The 14,715-nt window shown below is 34.7% G+C and overlaps 1 protein-coding gene across 1 annotated transcript in view; it reads right to left on the reverse strand.

Annotated features, from left to right (window-relative positions):
- The window catches only part of MALRD1 (MAM and LDL receptor class A domain containing 1), a 650,667-nt gene that overhangs the window by 388,089 nt on the left and 247,863 nt on the right, over positions 1-14,715 (reverse strand). The window contains exons 23-25 of the mRNA XM_070500958.1: positions 8,514-8,670; positions 4,627-4,737; positions 437-650 (exon numbers count right to left, since the gene is read on the reverse strand). Of these exons, the coding sequence (XP_070357059.1) occupies positions 437-650; positions 4,627-4,737; positions 8,514-8,670 (482 nt within the window). The remainder of the gene's footprint in view (positions 1-436; positions 651-4,626; positions 4,738-8,513; positions 8,671-14,715) is intronic.

Raw genomic sequence — 14,715 nt, forward strand, 5'->3', positions numbered from 1 at the left:
TGATTTTTTGTTTTTTTTAACAACTTATCACAACTCATAATTTATGCAAAGAAAAGACAACTCTGATTTGCATCAAAGCAGAGGCTTGTCAACCTCGCATGAGTTGGCTTTGATGAATGTTTTGCTTGTATTTTTTCCAAAAATTTCTTTCGTATGGAAAATATTTGTTTCAGTTTTGTTTGCCTTTGAAGACACTTGTTTTCCAATTTATCTGCAATTACTTCACACACACGCAAAGCCATCAACTAGTTTTAAATGAATTACAGTTCTAAATTAAGTATTGAGAGGGAGAAAGGAATGTATTTAAATAGTTAAATCTCCTTATCTGCCTCTGCTCCTGAGCTACGCATACTCTGCATGTTTTAGCAATTCATACAAGAGAGTAAGGTTGTGGAGATCATGGCACAAAGTAAGGAAACAGAACATTTCCACTTACTGCAAATGAAAGTTGACTCATCTGAATTATCAGCACAATCATTCACAAAATCACACAGCTTGTCCTTTGCAATGCAGTGCTTGTTAGCACACGTGAATTCTTGAGCAGTACACTCTCTGTCTGGGCTAAGGAGCGGGGAACAATCTTGAAAGGAAATATCATCCACTGCTACGTCTCCCATGTAACTAATACCGCGTTTTGCCCTGAAGACAATCTAAAAAAAAGAAAAGAAAAGCAATTTCAGTTGAGCTGTCCATCAAGAATTCAAAACCTGGGGCAAACACAAAATATAGGACATCAAGCTTGAAATTGACAAAACGCCTCCATAACAAAACTGACTCAGAAAGCTTGAGGGTTATCTAAGATCCGTACAAATCCTCAACACCTAAGAATGTGGGAGTGGCAACACCATTGCCTCTTGTCTAGGTCTGTAGGATATGTGGTCTAGAAAACTGGAAGGAGTCACGAACCCACCACTGCTGCCTCTGCAGCTCTCAGACCCAAAACAAGACCTGCTCACGGCTCAGAGCTTCATCACACATGGAAGTAGGAGGCCAATCAGGTAACAGAATTCATCAAGAGAAAGAAAAAGCAAGCAATTCTTTCCACTCCTCAGATCTGTCCACTCCAACGATTTGAAAGTGAAAAGGTATAATACCTCAGTACCATGAGTTTTTAAAATTTGCCACATCTTTGGAATTGAAATGATTTTTAAATGCCTTTGATTAAAGAATGTGATGAATAAAATTCTCACTTGTGACATTGTTTGACAGTAAGATCCAGTTATACAGACTCCCATGGAATTCGAAGCAATGAAAAATAATAACAGGGGCCACTAAAGTTTTGGGATATTCCAACTTCAATTTGTAACACGACCACTGATGGGAATAACAATGAACAATGTTTCACAGAACATAAAAAGCCATATATTGTTTAGTTTCAAATTTCTAAGTGAAGCTAATTTAGAGTGTTTCTATCAAATTTCTCTGCAGGCCAAATACGTATTTGTGTGTTAACATTAGAAATGTTCAAATATTTTAAAGTAAATTTAGAACAATTAGAGATGAGTTACCAAGAAATACAGATTTACTTTGGTGATTTATGCAGAATATTTATTATTCAAACTTCCCAACACCTTTTTTGACAAAATCTAAACAATTATTTTTCTTGAAAGAATTACTGTTTTTCCTCGATGTGTTATGTTTTTATACTACTGAGTAAAAACCTAGGTGTTTTCTTTTTAAGATGAGAGGATAGAATAATTGAAAATCATGCCTCTCACATTGTCAAAAAAATACAATTTTGCTGTAAATTCATATATCAGATTCACATAAAAGGAATTAATTGTTTTCCTCATAGCAGATGTGCCAGGAAAGAAAAATAAATCTGTAAGATAGAAAGAGCTTGGAAGTGATTTAGGTGAAACTAGAAAGAATAACAAGGATGACAACTTTTTTTATACGCAAAATTGAGCCCAAGAAAAACATTGATACACAAATTGAAAAAGGTACTCTATTATCAGGATACATCTAAATACATTTAAATATGTGATGCAATGCTCTGTAAATAAGAAACTAGATAACTCAGTGAGTGTTTTATTACCAATCTTTTTATCTGCTATCCAATAGACACAGTCTCAGTTGCCTGCTATGTCCCAATGATTAAATCATCACTTATACTGCAACGCTTCAAACAGTGGAGGTTGAGATTCCATAGACTTTAATATTGAATGTGATTAAACCTTTTTTTGAAGAGCAATTATATATTTTTTCAAGTAGAATAAAAGCAGGGTCAACTATTTTGGAAAATATGGGAAACAATATAGCATAGCAGTTAAATTATGGACTCATAGATGACCTGCATGTGTTTAACACCTGTTTCTGCCATTTTGTAGTACATAACTAGGTCAAGTTACCTAACTTCTAGGTCTTTCTGTATTCTAATCTATAAAATAGAGATAATGATAGTATGTGCCTCATACAGTTATTGTGAAAACTAAAGGAGTAAATATTTTAAATTCATAGAATAGTACTTAGCACTTAGTAAGTGCTATGTATGTGATTGCTCTAGTTACAAAAATTATTATAGGGGCCGGCCCCCTGGCCTAGTGGTTAAGTTCACGCACTTCGCTTCGGCGGCCCAGGGTTTCACTGGTTTGGATTGTGGGCGCAGTCATGGCAACCCTCGTCTAACCATGCTGAGGTGGCGTCCCACACAACACAACCAGAACGACCTGCAACTAGAATACACAACTATGTACTGTAGGGCTTTGGGAAGGAGGAGAAAAAAAAAGATTGGTAACAGATGTTAGCTTAGGTGCCAATCTTTTAAAAAAATTATTATAATTAAATATGCTGTTTAAACTTGGAGGTTCCCAGATAAAACTGTAAAAAATACCCAGTGCTGCTTCAGCACATAATTTCTAAAAGTGTTTTATACTTTACTCAAGGGTTAGAGGCACTCATCTCTCTGAGGCTAAAAATGGAAGCATCATTGACAGTACGCTTGGCTCATGGCTCCATCTCCAGTGCATAGTAATGTGCTCTGCACATAGTAGGTGCTTAATAAATTTCCACTGAAGGAATGAGTGAATCACACTAAACATCAAATATTCATAAGCCATTAATATTCAGTTTTCAGGTCCAAACAACATGGGTATATTTCTCTTCAAACTTCAATATGTGAAAAATTAAATTTCAGAAAGGATAAATTAATAATTGATTCCTCTGGCTTAAATCCCTTTTATTGTTGTTTTGAACATGATTTTACTATACAAATATTTTACTTGCACAAAACTAGTTAAGAATTCATTGCCTGCAGTGGATGCCTATATCTGGCAGCTGTAAAACCTTCTACGTGTTCTCACTGAGGATTCTTCTTGCTTCAGGTAAAAGATCTGAGAGGTTGAACAGGTAGAATCATTTTTATAATAAATTTCATATTGTTCAAGACCATTAAATTGCTGTCTAATATCCAGTTCTTCAGATTGATCTTATTTGAGTTTATTTCTTACCAATTTCCTAAATTATCTACAAATGACCCATAATAAAACTGGATTTCAAAAAGAGCATAAAATATATGGGATTTATTACACATATCATTTCAAGAGATTGGGGATAATTTCATATCTATGCCTTTATACAGATGTGTCTATGCCTGGGCATCTACTGAAGTTGAGAAGGGCTGATCAATCAAACATAGCACATGATTATAGACATAGTTACTGAATATTAACAGCAGAATGGCTACTTCTGCTGCATATACACAGGACTGGATATGTAATAATTAGCAAAGATATTATATCTTCTACTTAGAGTCAAGGGGTTCTAAATTCATGGAATTAGGCCCTATGCAGTTAAGACTAAAAAACCCCCAGATGTTCCCCAACATAAATGGCTCTGGATCCTTATCCTTATCCGTATCTTAACAAGTCTTCTTTCTTCTTATCCAAATCTTAACAAGTCTTAATAGCTAAGCCTCACCTTCCAAGAAAACCCCCTTTCACCAAAAAAAAAAAAAAAAACCAAAAATCCACCACCAACAAAACACACACACACACACACATCCATGGAGCTCTTGTTTTCTTGGTAATCTGTAAAAAATCAAATCCATAGGAAATATCTTGGCACACAATTATTTTCAGTTTAAACGCTTTAATCTATGTACTACTTGCTCTTTTCTTTAACTGTTAGGTATGTACAGGCCTTATTCTCCTATTATTTAATCTACACGAAGACAAATTCAGCATCACATGATTTTGTGCCTCCTCCAAAATATTTTTGAATTAAGTAAATCTATATCTCTTAAGGCTCAACAATACAATGTGCTTTCAAAAGTCCATCTTTTTATTCACATTTGAAATAAATTAATGTATTTACTCTACAGTCTCTAAGAATATATTTGTAAAATAGAGGGAGGTGTTCTTTATATGAAGGAGGCTGATTGGAGTGGAGGATGTTTGTCATTAAAATTAAACGTTCCTAAAAGTGTGATTGTCTAATTGGGAGAAATAAGGACATTCTAGAACTGTAAATTGCCTACAGAAAAGGCTCTATGGAGTGGTAAACATTCATATAACACATCAAAAAGAAAATGGAAGAACGAGAAGACTATGAGTGAAGGAAACAAATTAGGATTAAAGAAAAAAATCAACAAAACTCCTTCATCCCCCAACTACCTGCATTACAAACCTGTATAAATGAATGAACGCCTAAAAACACTTCTACTTTTTTCCACTGTGCACCTTGCTGTCCAGTTTGAGCCCACAATTTAGAAGTAGCATTGTCTTTCTTGCTGAGTACCTGTAGAGATAAATCAAGTAGGAAGCATTCCAATATTTTGTCTTGAAAAATTTTAAACACGTAGAATTTTCCCAGTGATTTTTAAAATTTTAATATCAACATGAAGTCCCTGAGAGAAAAGCTAAGACATTTTTCATTAGATGTCTTTGTTTTCTATAGAGCGCTGAGTCCCCAGGGTAGCTCACAAGCTCTGTGTGCTAAATATGTGCGTGAATATCTGTCAGTCAAGTCTGAAGGTATCTGGGCACGATTTAATTAAGAACTCCTAGCTACAATAGCTTTTTAAAATCTGACAGCAGTAACATTTGGAAGTTTATACATTAAGTAATAGTCATGTAGTTGAGTGAAAAGCACAGAATTACTTACTAAAACACTCTTTTGAGAATGCTTCTTCATCCTCTTGGGTTCAGTGAGGGGCAGTGACATCACAATGGGAGCCCACTCAATTTTAACAGCACATATGGGTGATATGAATGGGTTCCCACTCATGTTGTGCCAGTAAGAGCTCCCTATCCAGCAGCCTTGAAACTAACAAATTCTCGCCAGTACTATATCCTCATTCTAAATGAAAATTCAGATTAGTCTCAGGGGGCATATTATCATGGCTCTTCATTTAGAATGATACAAAATGAGCCATCAAGAGAATAATTGAAGAGAATAGTGAAGAGCAGAACAATTCCACTTTTTAAAATAACTTGCTTAGATGGTTTATTTAATTATTTTGCAACATTACTTTTAAAAATACAATTCGTACAGCCTAAGAATTATTCAGGTAAAGGGTCTGTGAAGGTTTCTTCTTTTGAAAGTGACAGTAACTTTTAATGGTTTCATTATCTGTTTTTTTAAACTAAATTCAAATGGCCATTTTTATAGAATTAGTTTCTAGAGTCATATAAAAAGTAATATGTGGCTTGCAAAAGTATCACCAAATTCTTGGTCTATAAAATTAAGTTAAATCAGCATATTAAAGTCAAGAAAATAAAATCTATAAAAAAAATTGTTTTTGAAGGATACTAAAAAGAATAGGAAATAGATCTTCTTTGTATGAATACCACTCTATATACAAATCACTAAGGAAAAATGTGTTCATGCACTATATTAATACAACATTTAGCTTTATTTTATTTACAAAAATAAGAATCATATGTATTACCATACTAATTATTTGATAATTACTTATAAAATTTTAATACTATTTCATAATTTTTTATCTACTAATACAAAATCTTATTATTAAAAATAATGAAAGCATATTTCAAATAATTAATCAACCACAAAATATGCCAGGTAAACCATTATTATTTTTCTGATGAAAAACCTGCAGTAAGCTGTATTGATTGCTTTGCCTAAAACCATTTTTAAAAAGTCAATGTAAAATAAATCATAAATTTTAACTTCAACCCATAAGACTATTCGGATGCTTTTAGATTATTAAACACACACACACACATATATATAAACAAGTTTAGTTTTAAATTGTTTTTCGTAAGAAGTGACACCTATAAGAAAGAAGACAATTCTTTCAAAATTGATCTATAAATTTAATACATTTCCAATTAAAAACGCTAACAGCATTTTTGAAATAAGGTATGTTTATCTAAAATTTATTTGGAAAAATTAACATTTATTATGGCCAGGAAAATCCTAGAATAAAACAGTAATAAAATGGGGAAAAAACACCTAATATTAAAATTATGATCAAGCTACTGGAAAAGAAGTGATTAAACACTGGTCTATGGTCTCTTTCTCTCTCTTTATTGGGGAAAAAAGAAAGCAGGTGGCCCAAGTGTAATATCCTTGCAAATATGACAAATCTGGACTTCTTGGTAAACAAATTAATGGTCTTTGACTGGAGGAGAGCACTTATCCATGGTTGTTTTAAGCAAGATATCCCTATTCTAAAACTGCTTATAGTAAACAATTCTGGAATTTGGGGATTTATTTTTCAGGCATGCCTTCCTGGAAAACGTTACTTAAGCTATGAAACTGAGTATAAATGGAGATACTTCAAAACTGAGTTGGCTTCTTTTGTGCAGGTGTAATATGTATGTGTCTGTACATACTACTTACAAATCTTATACATTATACAAGGTGTGTCCAGTGTGGGAAAGCAGTATCTAGGGATCTTCATTCAGACTCAGAACCTCTCTCTGTTTTGCCTGTATAACTTGGTCTTCTAGAAGAAACCAGGACCCGCTGGAGAAATAGTTAACTCTAGGGATGGAAATGAGTCTGGAACATCTTCTTGGCCAGGGAGGAAGGAATTTTTTTTTTTTAAAAGATTTTATTTTTTCTTTTCTCCCCAAAGCCCCCCGGCACATAGCTGTATATTCTTCGTTGTGGATCCTTCTAGTTGTGGCATGTGGGACGCTGCCTCAGCGTGGCTTGATGAGCAGTGCCATGTCCACGCCCAGGATTCGAACTGACGAAACACTGGGCCGCCTGCAGCGGAGCGCGTGAAGTTAAGCACTCGGCCATGGGGCCAGCCCCAGGAAGGAAATGTTTAAAGGATGATAGGCTTGTCAAAGAGACATAGAAGTCAGCTTAAAGAGTCTGCTATGACCTAATCTGGGACAATTTAAGAACCAACAATAATAATAGAAATGTATGATAACAAACCGTACACAATAGGAACCCATGAGTCCACACTGATATAAATCAGTAAATGGATCAAAAAAGGAAAGATTTTTTTTGCAATAGAAAACTAACCTACAAATGTAGACAGAATAGTAGTGTTAGAAAATCGCAATGAGGCAATCATCACAGTAAAATTAATTCCAGCAAAAAATACTACAGGAAGCAAAAACTAGTGGATATATTGAGTTGAGATCAGGATTTTCCACACTCTCAAAATGTCTCTTCTCAAAATATTTATTGATAACAAAGGGAGCAAAAGTACTGAGACTGATAGACATTATGTACCAACCAATGGTTAGTGCACAATATGGCGTGATATTACAGGAAATAAAGAATACACTAGTGGTGATATTTCAGAAAAAAAGAACACAATATTGGTGATCTTACAGGGGGAAAGAAAAGCTTAACATTGAGCAAATCCAAACTGAGGGACATTCTACAAAATAATTTAATTATAATCTTTTAAAATATCAAGGTCATAAAAGTGGAGGAAAGATTAAGGAATTGTTCCAGTTTGAAACACACTAGAAAGAAATAACAACTGGGTGCAATATGTTATCCTGCACTGAATTTTTCCTATAAAAGAAGATGCTACTGGGACAACAGGCAAAAAATAGGGTCTCTGGGTAAAGGGTATCTTGGAGTTGTCTGTGAGATTCTTGCAACAGTTTGAAAGAATTTCAACAATAAGTTTGAAACAGTTAAAAGAAATTTTTCTTTTTTACAAAGAAACCATTTTAAAAAAGCTATTGGAGAATGTAGCACCATTACCATCAAGGACAACAAGAAGAATGCACATTCAAATATCACCATAGTGTGTAAAACTCATTTGATTGTGCTATTCTCAGAACATTGACACTGCAACCTACATGAAACATTTCAAGTATAAAACTGTTTTACACAGAAGCCATAACCTCAGAATAAAGACAATAATTATAAATTGAATAGGGAAAAAAGTACCTTATTAGACATTAAGGTCTAATTCTGCTAAAGCTTTTCTTCAATCATACCATTTTGAAACTAGACAAGTGTTGATAATTGTTCGTTTTCATTCATCAGCAGACTATATTTTAACACCAAGTTATACAGTACGAGTTTTTATAGAGAAAAGTCAGAAAATACAATTGTTTAAGCAGTACCTGGAGAGAACCAACTGTGGCACCATTCATATGAACCCAGAATACCAGGGTACATTTTGGTCCCGTGCGTGCAATAACAGGAGTGAGGATGTCAGCTATGTCACCAAATTTTCCATTTGAGCTATCAGCATACAGGTACCAGCCATCTGTAGCATTTCTGGGGAAAGTACAACGTGTTCATTAGATTTTTAAAGAAGAAAATAATTATATAACAGTTTGCCACTGATTATATTGTTCTATAATTTTTCCTAAAAGTACAACAATATTTTGCAGTATAATGATGATTCATAACCTTCAGCAGAAATAATTTTTCTACTATTTTCATTCGGAACCCATGTGCCAGTTGGTACCACCTACACAAATTATGGCAAAGGCTGAAATTACCAGGTCTAATCTGTAATAACTTGGTTGATTTTTTTTTTTTGCAATGATACTGCCCATACCCCGATGAGCTTTGCAGAGCTTATTTTCATGCGCATAAAATGAGACCCTGAAGCAGTGAATACCTTTAGAAAAGGCATAAAAAGAAGAAAAAAATATATAAATAATTAAAGCATGAAAAACAGAAAGGAAAACTGGCCTGAGATTCTACTCATGGGTCTAAAAGGCTTCCAGGTTCAAGTTTGATCTCCCTCTTTAGAGAGATTTAGGTCAGTTTTACCTAAGCAGATTTCAATAAGCTGGTGGATAATTTTTAAAATGTACCTTTAATTCCCTAGTTCCAAACTGAAGAGGAAAAATAATAATGGAAACAATTAAATATTGACGTAATCTTGCCATAAAGGACCAAGTTGATGGTCCCACTTTATCAATTCAAAAAAGAGATAATAAAACATTAAAGGCATGGTAAGTAACACACAGGTTTTTGAAGGATTAAATAAGGAAATGATTCCTCACAATTTGGGCATTCGGGTACTATTTGTTTGGTTAATTAGATTTCTTACTGCTTTCTCACCTAAATAGGATGCTAGATAAACTTACTGCTTATTGAAACCATTTTTATTTCGACAATTTTTTGAGGAAAGAAATGAAAATCATTAATAGCAAATAGAAGGAGAGAAGGACAAAAGTGTTCACTCGTCACTCCATATTTATTGAGTCAATCCAGTCTTGCCAGTGGCTGTCCCAGGCCCTTGGAACATGATTGTGAGCAACAGACATGACAGGGTTTGGCCTCTGGCCTCATCACTTACTGGTTGGGCAATATTAGGCAGGTTATTTAACCTCCCTGAACACATTAGTTTCTCCATCTCTAAAATGGGATAGTTCTGTGTATGGTTTCAATAGGAATTAGAAACAAAATAAGTGAAATATATAACAGTATTTGGCCCATATTACACATTAAATAACTGTTAGTGGTGATTTGTGGTTATGTTTATGTCATTAGTTGCTGCTAAAGGAATAGAGTTTAGTGTCCAGAAAACCACAGAAGGTAGGTATGAGTTGAGATCATCTTTAACAGGCAGGATTGTTATTAATTTGTCTGAATTGTGCCTCAATGAGTAAGCACGTCCAGCTTTGTTCCCTGTGTGCTTAATATGCCAGGATTCCAGAGATACCAAGAATAAAGATGAATACATGGCCACTTATATATTCAGATACATAGAACCAATAATGAGAATAGTTAATAAAAAGATCATGCACATTTTTCTATTCATATGATCTATTTAATTTGCAAAGCTATCCTTAAAGCAATTGTCAGGATTATTGCAATTTTATTATAATTTATCATAAAATTATTTCAATATATCTAAATGTCTTCAATTCAATTGAGTTCTGCTTCTGAGATACAGGTGGAATTGTTGATTCCTCTCCAATTTTAATGCAACCAGCTTAAGTCAAACTCTTGTCATCTCTTGCCTAGCATAACAAGCCTTCTAAATTGTCTTCCCCACTTCTGTTGATTCACTCTATCTATTTTTCACACATCACTTAGAAAAATCTTTTAAAAAATGGAAATTGGATTATTACATCTCCAAATCCACTCCTTAAAACCTGCTAAAGTTTTCCTAATGGACTTAAGAGTATAATAAAAATATTTACTATGTCCTCAAATCTCTACATAACCTCAACCCTGCTTCCCAATGGGAATTGCAGTGGGGAAGAGATGTGCCCAATTTGCTCTTGGGAACCAGGGCAATCTGATTCAGTATACCACTGTGTATATGTGTTGCAAGACTCACTATTACAAAGACATAAATTCTTCACACTTTGATCTATAGATTCATTAAGCTCCAAGACAATTTCAATAGATATCTTTCCCAGAAATTGACAAACTGATTCTAAGTTTCACAGAAAAATCCAAAGGACTAAGAATAGCCAATTTTATTGTGAAAGAGAACAAAGTTGGAGAACTTATTCTATCGGATATCAAGATACACTATAAAGGTAGAATAATCAAGACAGAGTGGTATTGGAATAAAGACAGACAAATGGGCCAGAGAAACAAAAGAAATAGTCCTAAAACAAATCCATATATATTTGGATACCTGATTTATGAAAAATTTAGCTCTTCAGAGCAGTGAAGGAAAGGACATCTTTTTAATAAATTGACTGATTAAATTAGCCACATGGGGAAAAATGAGTCTTGACCCCTATTTCACAGCGTTCAAAAGTAATAAATTGCAGGGGCTGGCCTGGTGGTATAGCAGTTGGCTTTGTGCACTGTTTCCATGGCCCAGGGTTCACAGGTTCAGATCCTGAGTGGGGACCTATACACCACTTATTAAGCCATGCTGTGGCAGGTGTCCCACATATAAAGTGGAGGAGGATTGGCATGGATGTTAGTTTAGGGCCAATCTTCCTCAGCAAAAAAGAGGAGGATTGGCAACAGATGTTAGCTTAGTGCTAATCTCCCTCATCAATCAATAAATAAATAGATAAATTCCAGGTAGATTATACCTGGGATGTGGAAATTAAACTGTCTAAGATAACATAACAGTATTTTCTTTATGTGGGAATGATAACATTTTTTAACAATATATAAAAATTATTGTCCATAGAGGGAAATATTGAAAAATCAGACTGTATTCAAATTAAGGATTTCTGTTTATCATAGATACCAATATCATGATCAAAAGACCAACCAGTGAATGGGAAAAAACATTTGTATCACATTTAATGAGTGTAACACTTATTGAATGTCTACTATATACTATGCACTATACAAGATGTACAATAATGTGTGTGTATATAGTTATACATACATATTATATAAGTACATACATACAAGCAAGAACTGGAGGAAATATCCCAAAATGTTAACATGTTTATATCTCTATTTGGGGCCCATGTCTATTTTGTTTCCTACACATTGCTTGGTTCATTGTTGACCCTCAAAAAAATACTTGATAAATAACATAAACAAATGAGTTTAAAATTAGTAGAGCGCATATGGAAATAAAAAGACCGAAGCCTACCAATGGGCTTCCCTCTGAGATATCTGGCACTGCAACCTACCAGTAGAATCAGTATTAATTCAAATTTGCCAAGCCTCTAATTTCCACTCATTAGCTCAGCTTTGATGAAAATTCTTATAGAATAATATAGGATCAAATTATCTACTTCTCTCTCACTCCTCTTCTTACCCTACCCAAGTCTGCGGTGTGGGGGAAGGGTGAAAATTTCAAACAAAACAGAAGCAAGGCTTTCCTTTAGAATTCCCATCACAAAAGGGGGTTGGGGGTGGGGAGAGATTAGCAAATTAATCCTGATTCTTTCTTGCAGTCAAAATCTAAACCTAACATTCACTTAACAGTAAGCACCAATCCTCAACAACTAATATGTCAAAGGGCTCAGGAAACTAGGAGAAGAATCTAGCAAACATTGTCCCTTTTCATAAATTTATAGGCAGGACCACATCACTTAAGGTCCCAATCCCTTGTCTAGCTAGCTCTCCTCCTGCCCCTGAAACAAGACCAAAGAAGTGACAGAGCTGTGTATTCAGATGAAATTACACATGAAAAGTTGATAATATGCTCCAGGCTGGGGAAAAAAAGCAACCATAAGAAAAGACAGACAAAGTTAATAGATTTGGAGACCAAGGAGACATTAAATGAACACAGGCCACAATTCTGTCAATGTTAAAAGCATCTAACCAAAGGTTCTTTAACTAGAGATCCCCGTATTAATTTCCCAGACACTACACAATGGAAACAAACACAAAACTAATGCTTAATTTCCCCATTCCAATATAAGTCAAGGAAATTCAGTCACAAGGATAAATATAAAATAAATTGTTGAGCTAACTCTTTATAACTATACGTCCCTGAAATATCCTCTTCACCTGCAAGGAAAAGGAAAAAGGAAAATATGTCAGGAGATCAATTTGAAGCATGCAAACAACAAAAGTGCATTTGTGTGTTTACATTGCACTTGAACACAATGCCAGTATAACAGAATATCATTTGGTTACCAATCTCATATGCATTAATTGGGGGCACACGATACATGTACGATTCCTAATGGAAAAATAAAGAATTACACAAACACTGGCCTGTGTCTGGGGTGAGATTATTTAAGCATGTACCTGCAGAGGAAATCAACACCCCTCCTGAAATCAAGACAGCATTAATGATCACACCTAACAATGCTGTCACCCATAAAATATCAGCATCTCTCTACTAGCCTTCAAAGTGTCTTTTCTCATGCAGGGCAGGAAGTAGGGTGTTTTATAGAAACATATCTTTTCTAATAAAACATATCATAAACCACAGTAGTAAAGGTTTAATGAAAGTAGCGTTAAACACCCAGGTGTTGTGAAAGTAAAGATTCCAGGTAATGATGCGAAGTCATTAAAAAAAAGCCATTATCCAAAGTGATCTGATCTATAGTGCATGCTGTTTTAAAGAAAGTTGCCCAGGCCTCATAGGATAATCAGTTTCTAAATCTTACTATTCTACAGATTAAACAATTAAAATATTGACTTTTTTCCAACTTATTTGAGAATCTCCTAGGTATTCACCTAATTAAAATAGTAAGAAAAAAACACTCTTGCATGGACAAATCAAAATATTTTTGAGTTAGGTCAACTGCCGTTTGATACTGTACATTTACAGTGTGAGGGACACATTCTCCAGGCTTATTCTTGGGTTGAGATGTACCCTCTGATTCACTATGACATTATAGGCTGTTTTAACGTACCTGATGGCATATGATCTACTAAATGTTGTCATGAACTTTATTAGCTTTATGGGTAACAGAAGTATAAAGTGTTCAATAGTATAATTCTTCTAATGGTTTTCATAGTATTACCCTAGCATCTGTAGTAAACCATCCTTGTTGTGTGGAAGTGCTCCCCATCCCTCCCACCAACTCCACAGCATGAGAGGAATAAAGTCCCTGATCCACTTCCGTGAGGGAGGGAGCAGCCTTCTTAAACAAATGAGGCTAATCAGAGTTCTCGTGAGAGCTTTTTAGAGTATAAATTAACGGGAAAAGGAACAGTCCTTCTTGGATATCAAATCTCCTTACTAGCTGAATCCCCAAGGTTTGACATCTGCTCTGTCTGACTCCGAATCTCCACACGTGCCCTCTACACTATGCTTTACTATTACAGAAGAGACCCCCCCCGACACACACACAAAGGCTTCTATTTGACCTTATTGGTCCTTTCTAAAATACACATCTGATCCAAAGTGATCGGATCCATATCTGATACAAAGTGAGGACCTTGAACTAAACTATATGTTATTGTACTACAAGTATATAACAAGTTTCTGTAGAATTTACTACACGTAGTGTCCAGATCAGCTGACATTGTTTTTTTCATAGCAAGATTCTCTTTCTCAATTTTTTTTTATTGAGGTAACATTGGTTTATAAATTATATAAATTTCAGGTATAACATCAATATATTTCCATTTCTGTGTAGACTACATCATGTTCACCACCTGAAAACTAATTACCACTTGTCACCATACACATGTGCCCTATTACCCCTTAATAAAGGAAGCAGTGAGTTAATTTGCATTCTGGTGCAAGGTCTTTATCTTGGCAGTGTATTTGCAACCAAAAGTCCACAGAATGGTATTTTATACGGCACTGGTATGTAACTGGGTTCAGAGAATTTTTTCTGTAAAGGCTATATAGTAAATATTTCAGGCTTTGTGGGTCGTACAGACTCATTACAACCATTCAACTCTGTCTTTGTAGCATGGAAGCAGCCATGGACTGCTTAAATGAATAGGTATAGCCATGTTCCA

This window comes from Equus asinus, chromosome 29, assembly GCF_041296235.1.
Source record: "Equus asinus isolate D_3611 breed Donkey chromosome 29, EquAss-T2T_v2, whole genome shotgun sequence".
NCBI classification, from domain to species: domain Eukaryota; kingdom Metazoa; phylum Chordata; class Mammalia; order Perissodactyla; family Equidae; genus Equus; species Equus asinus.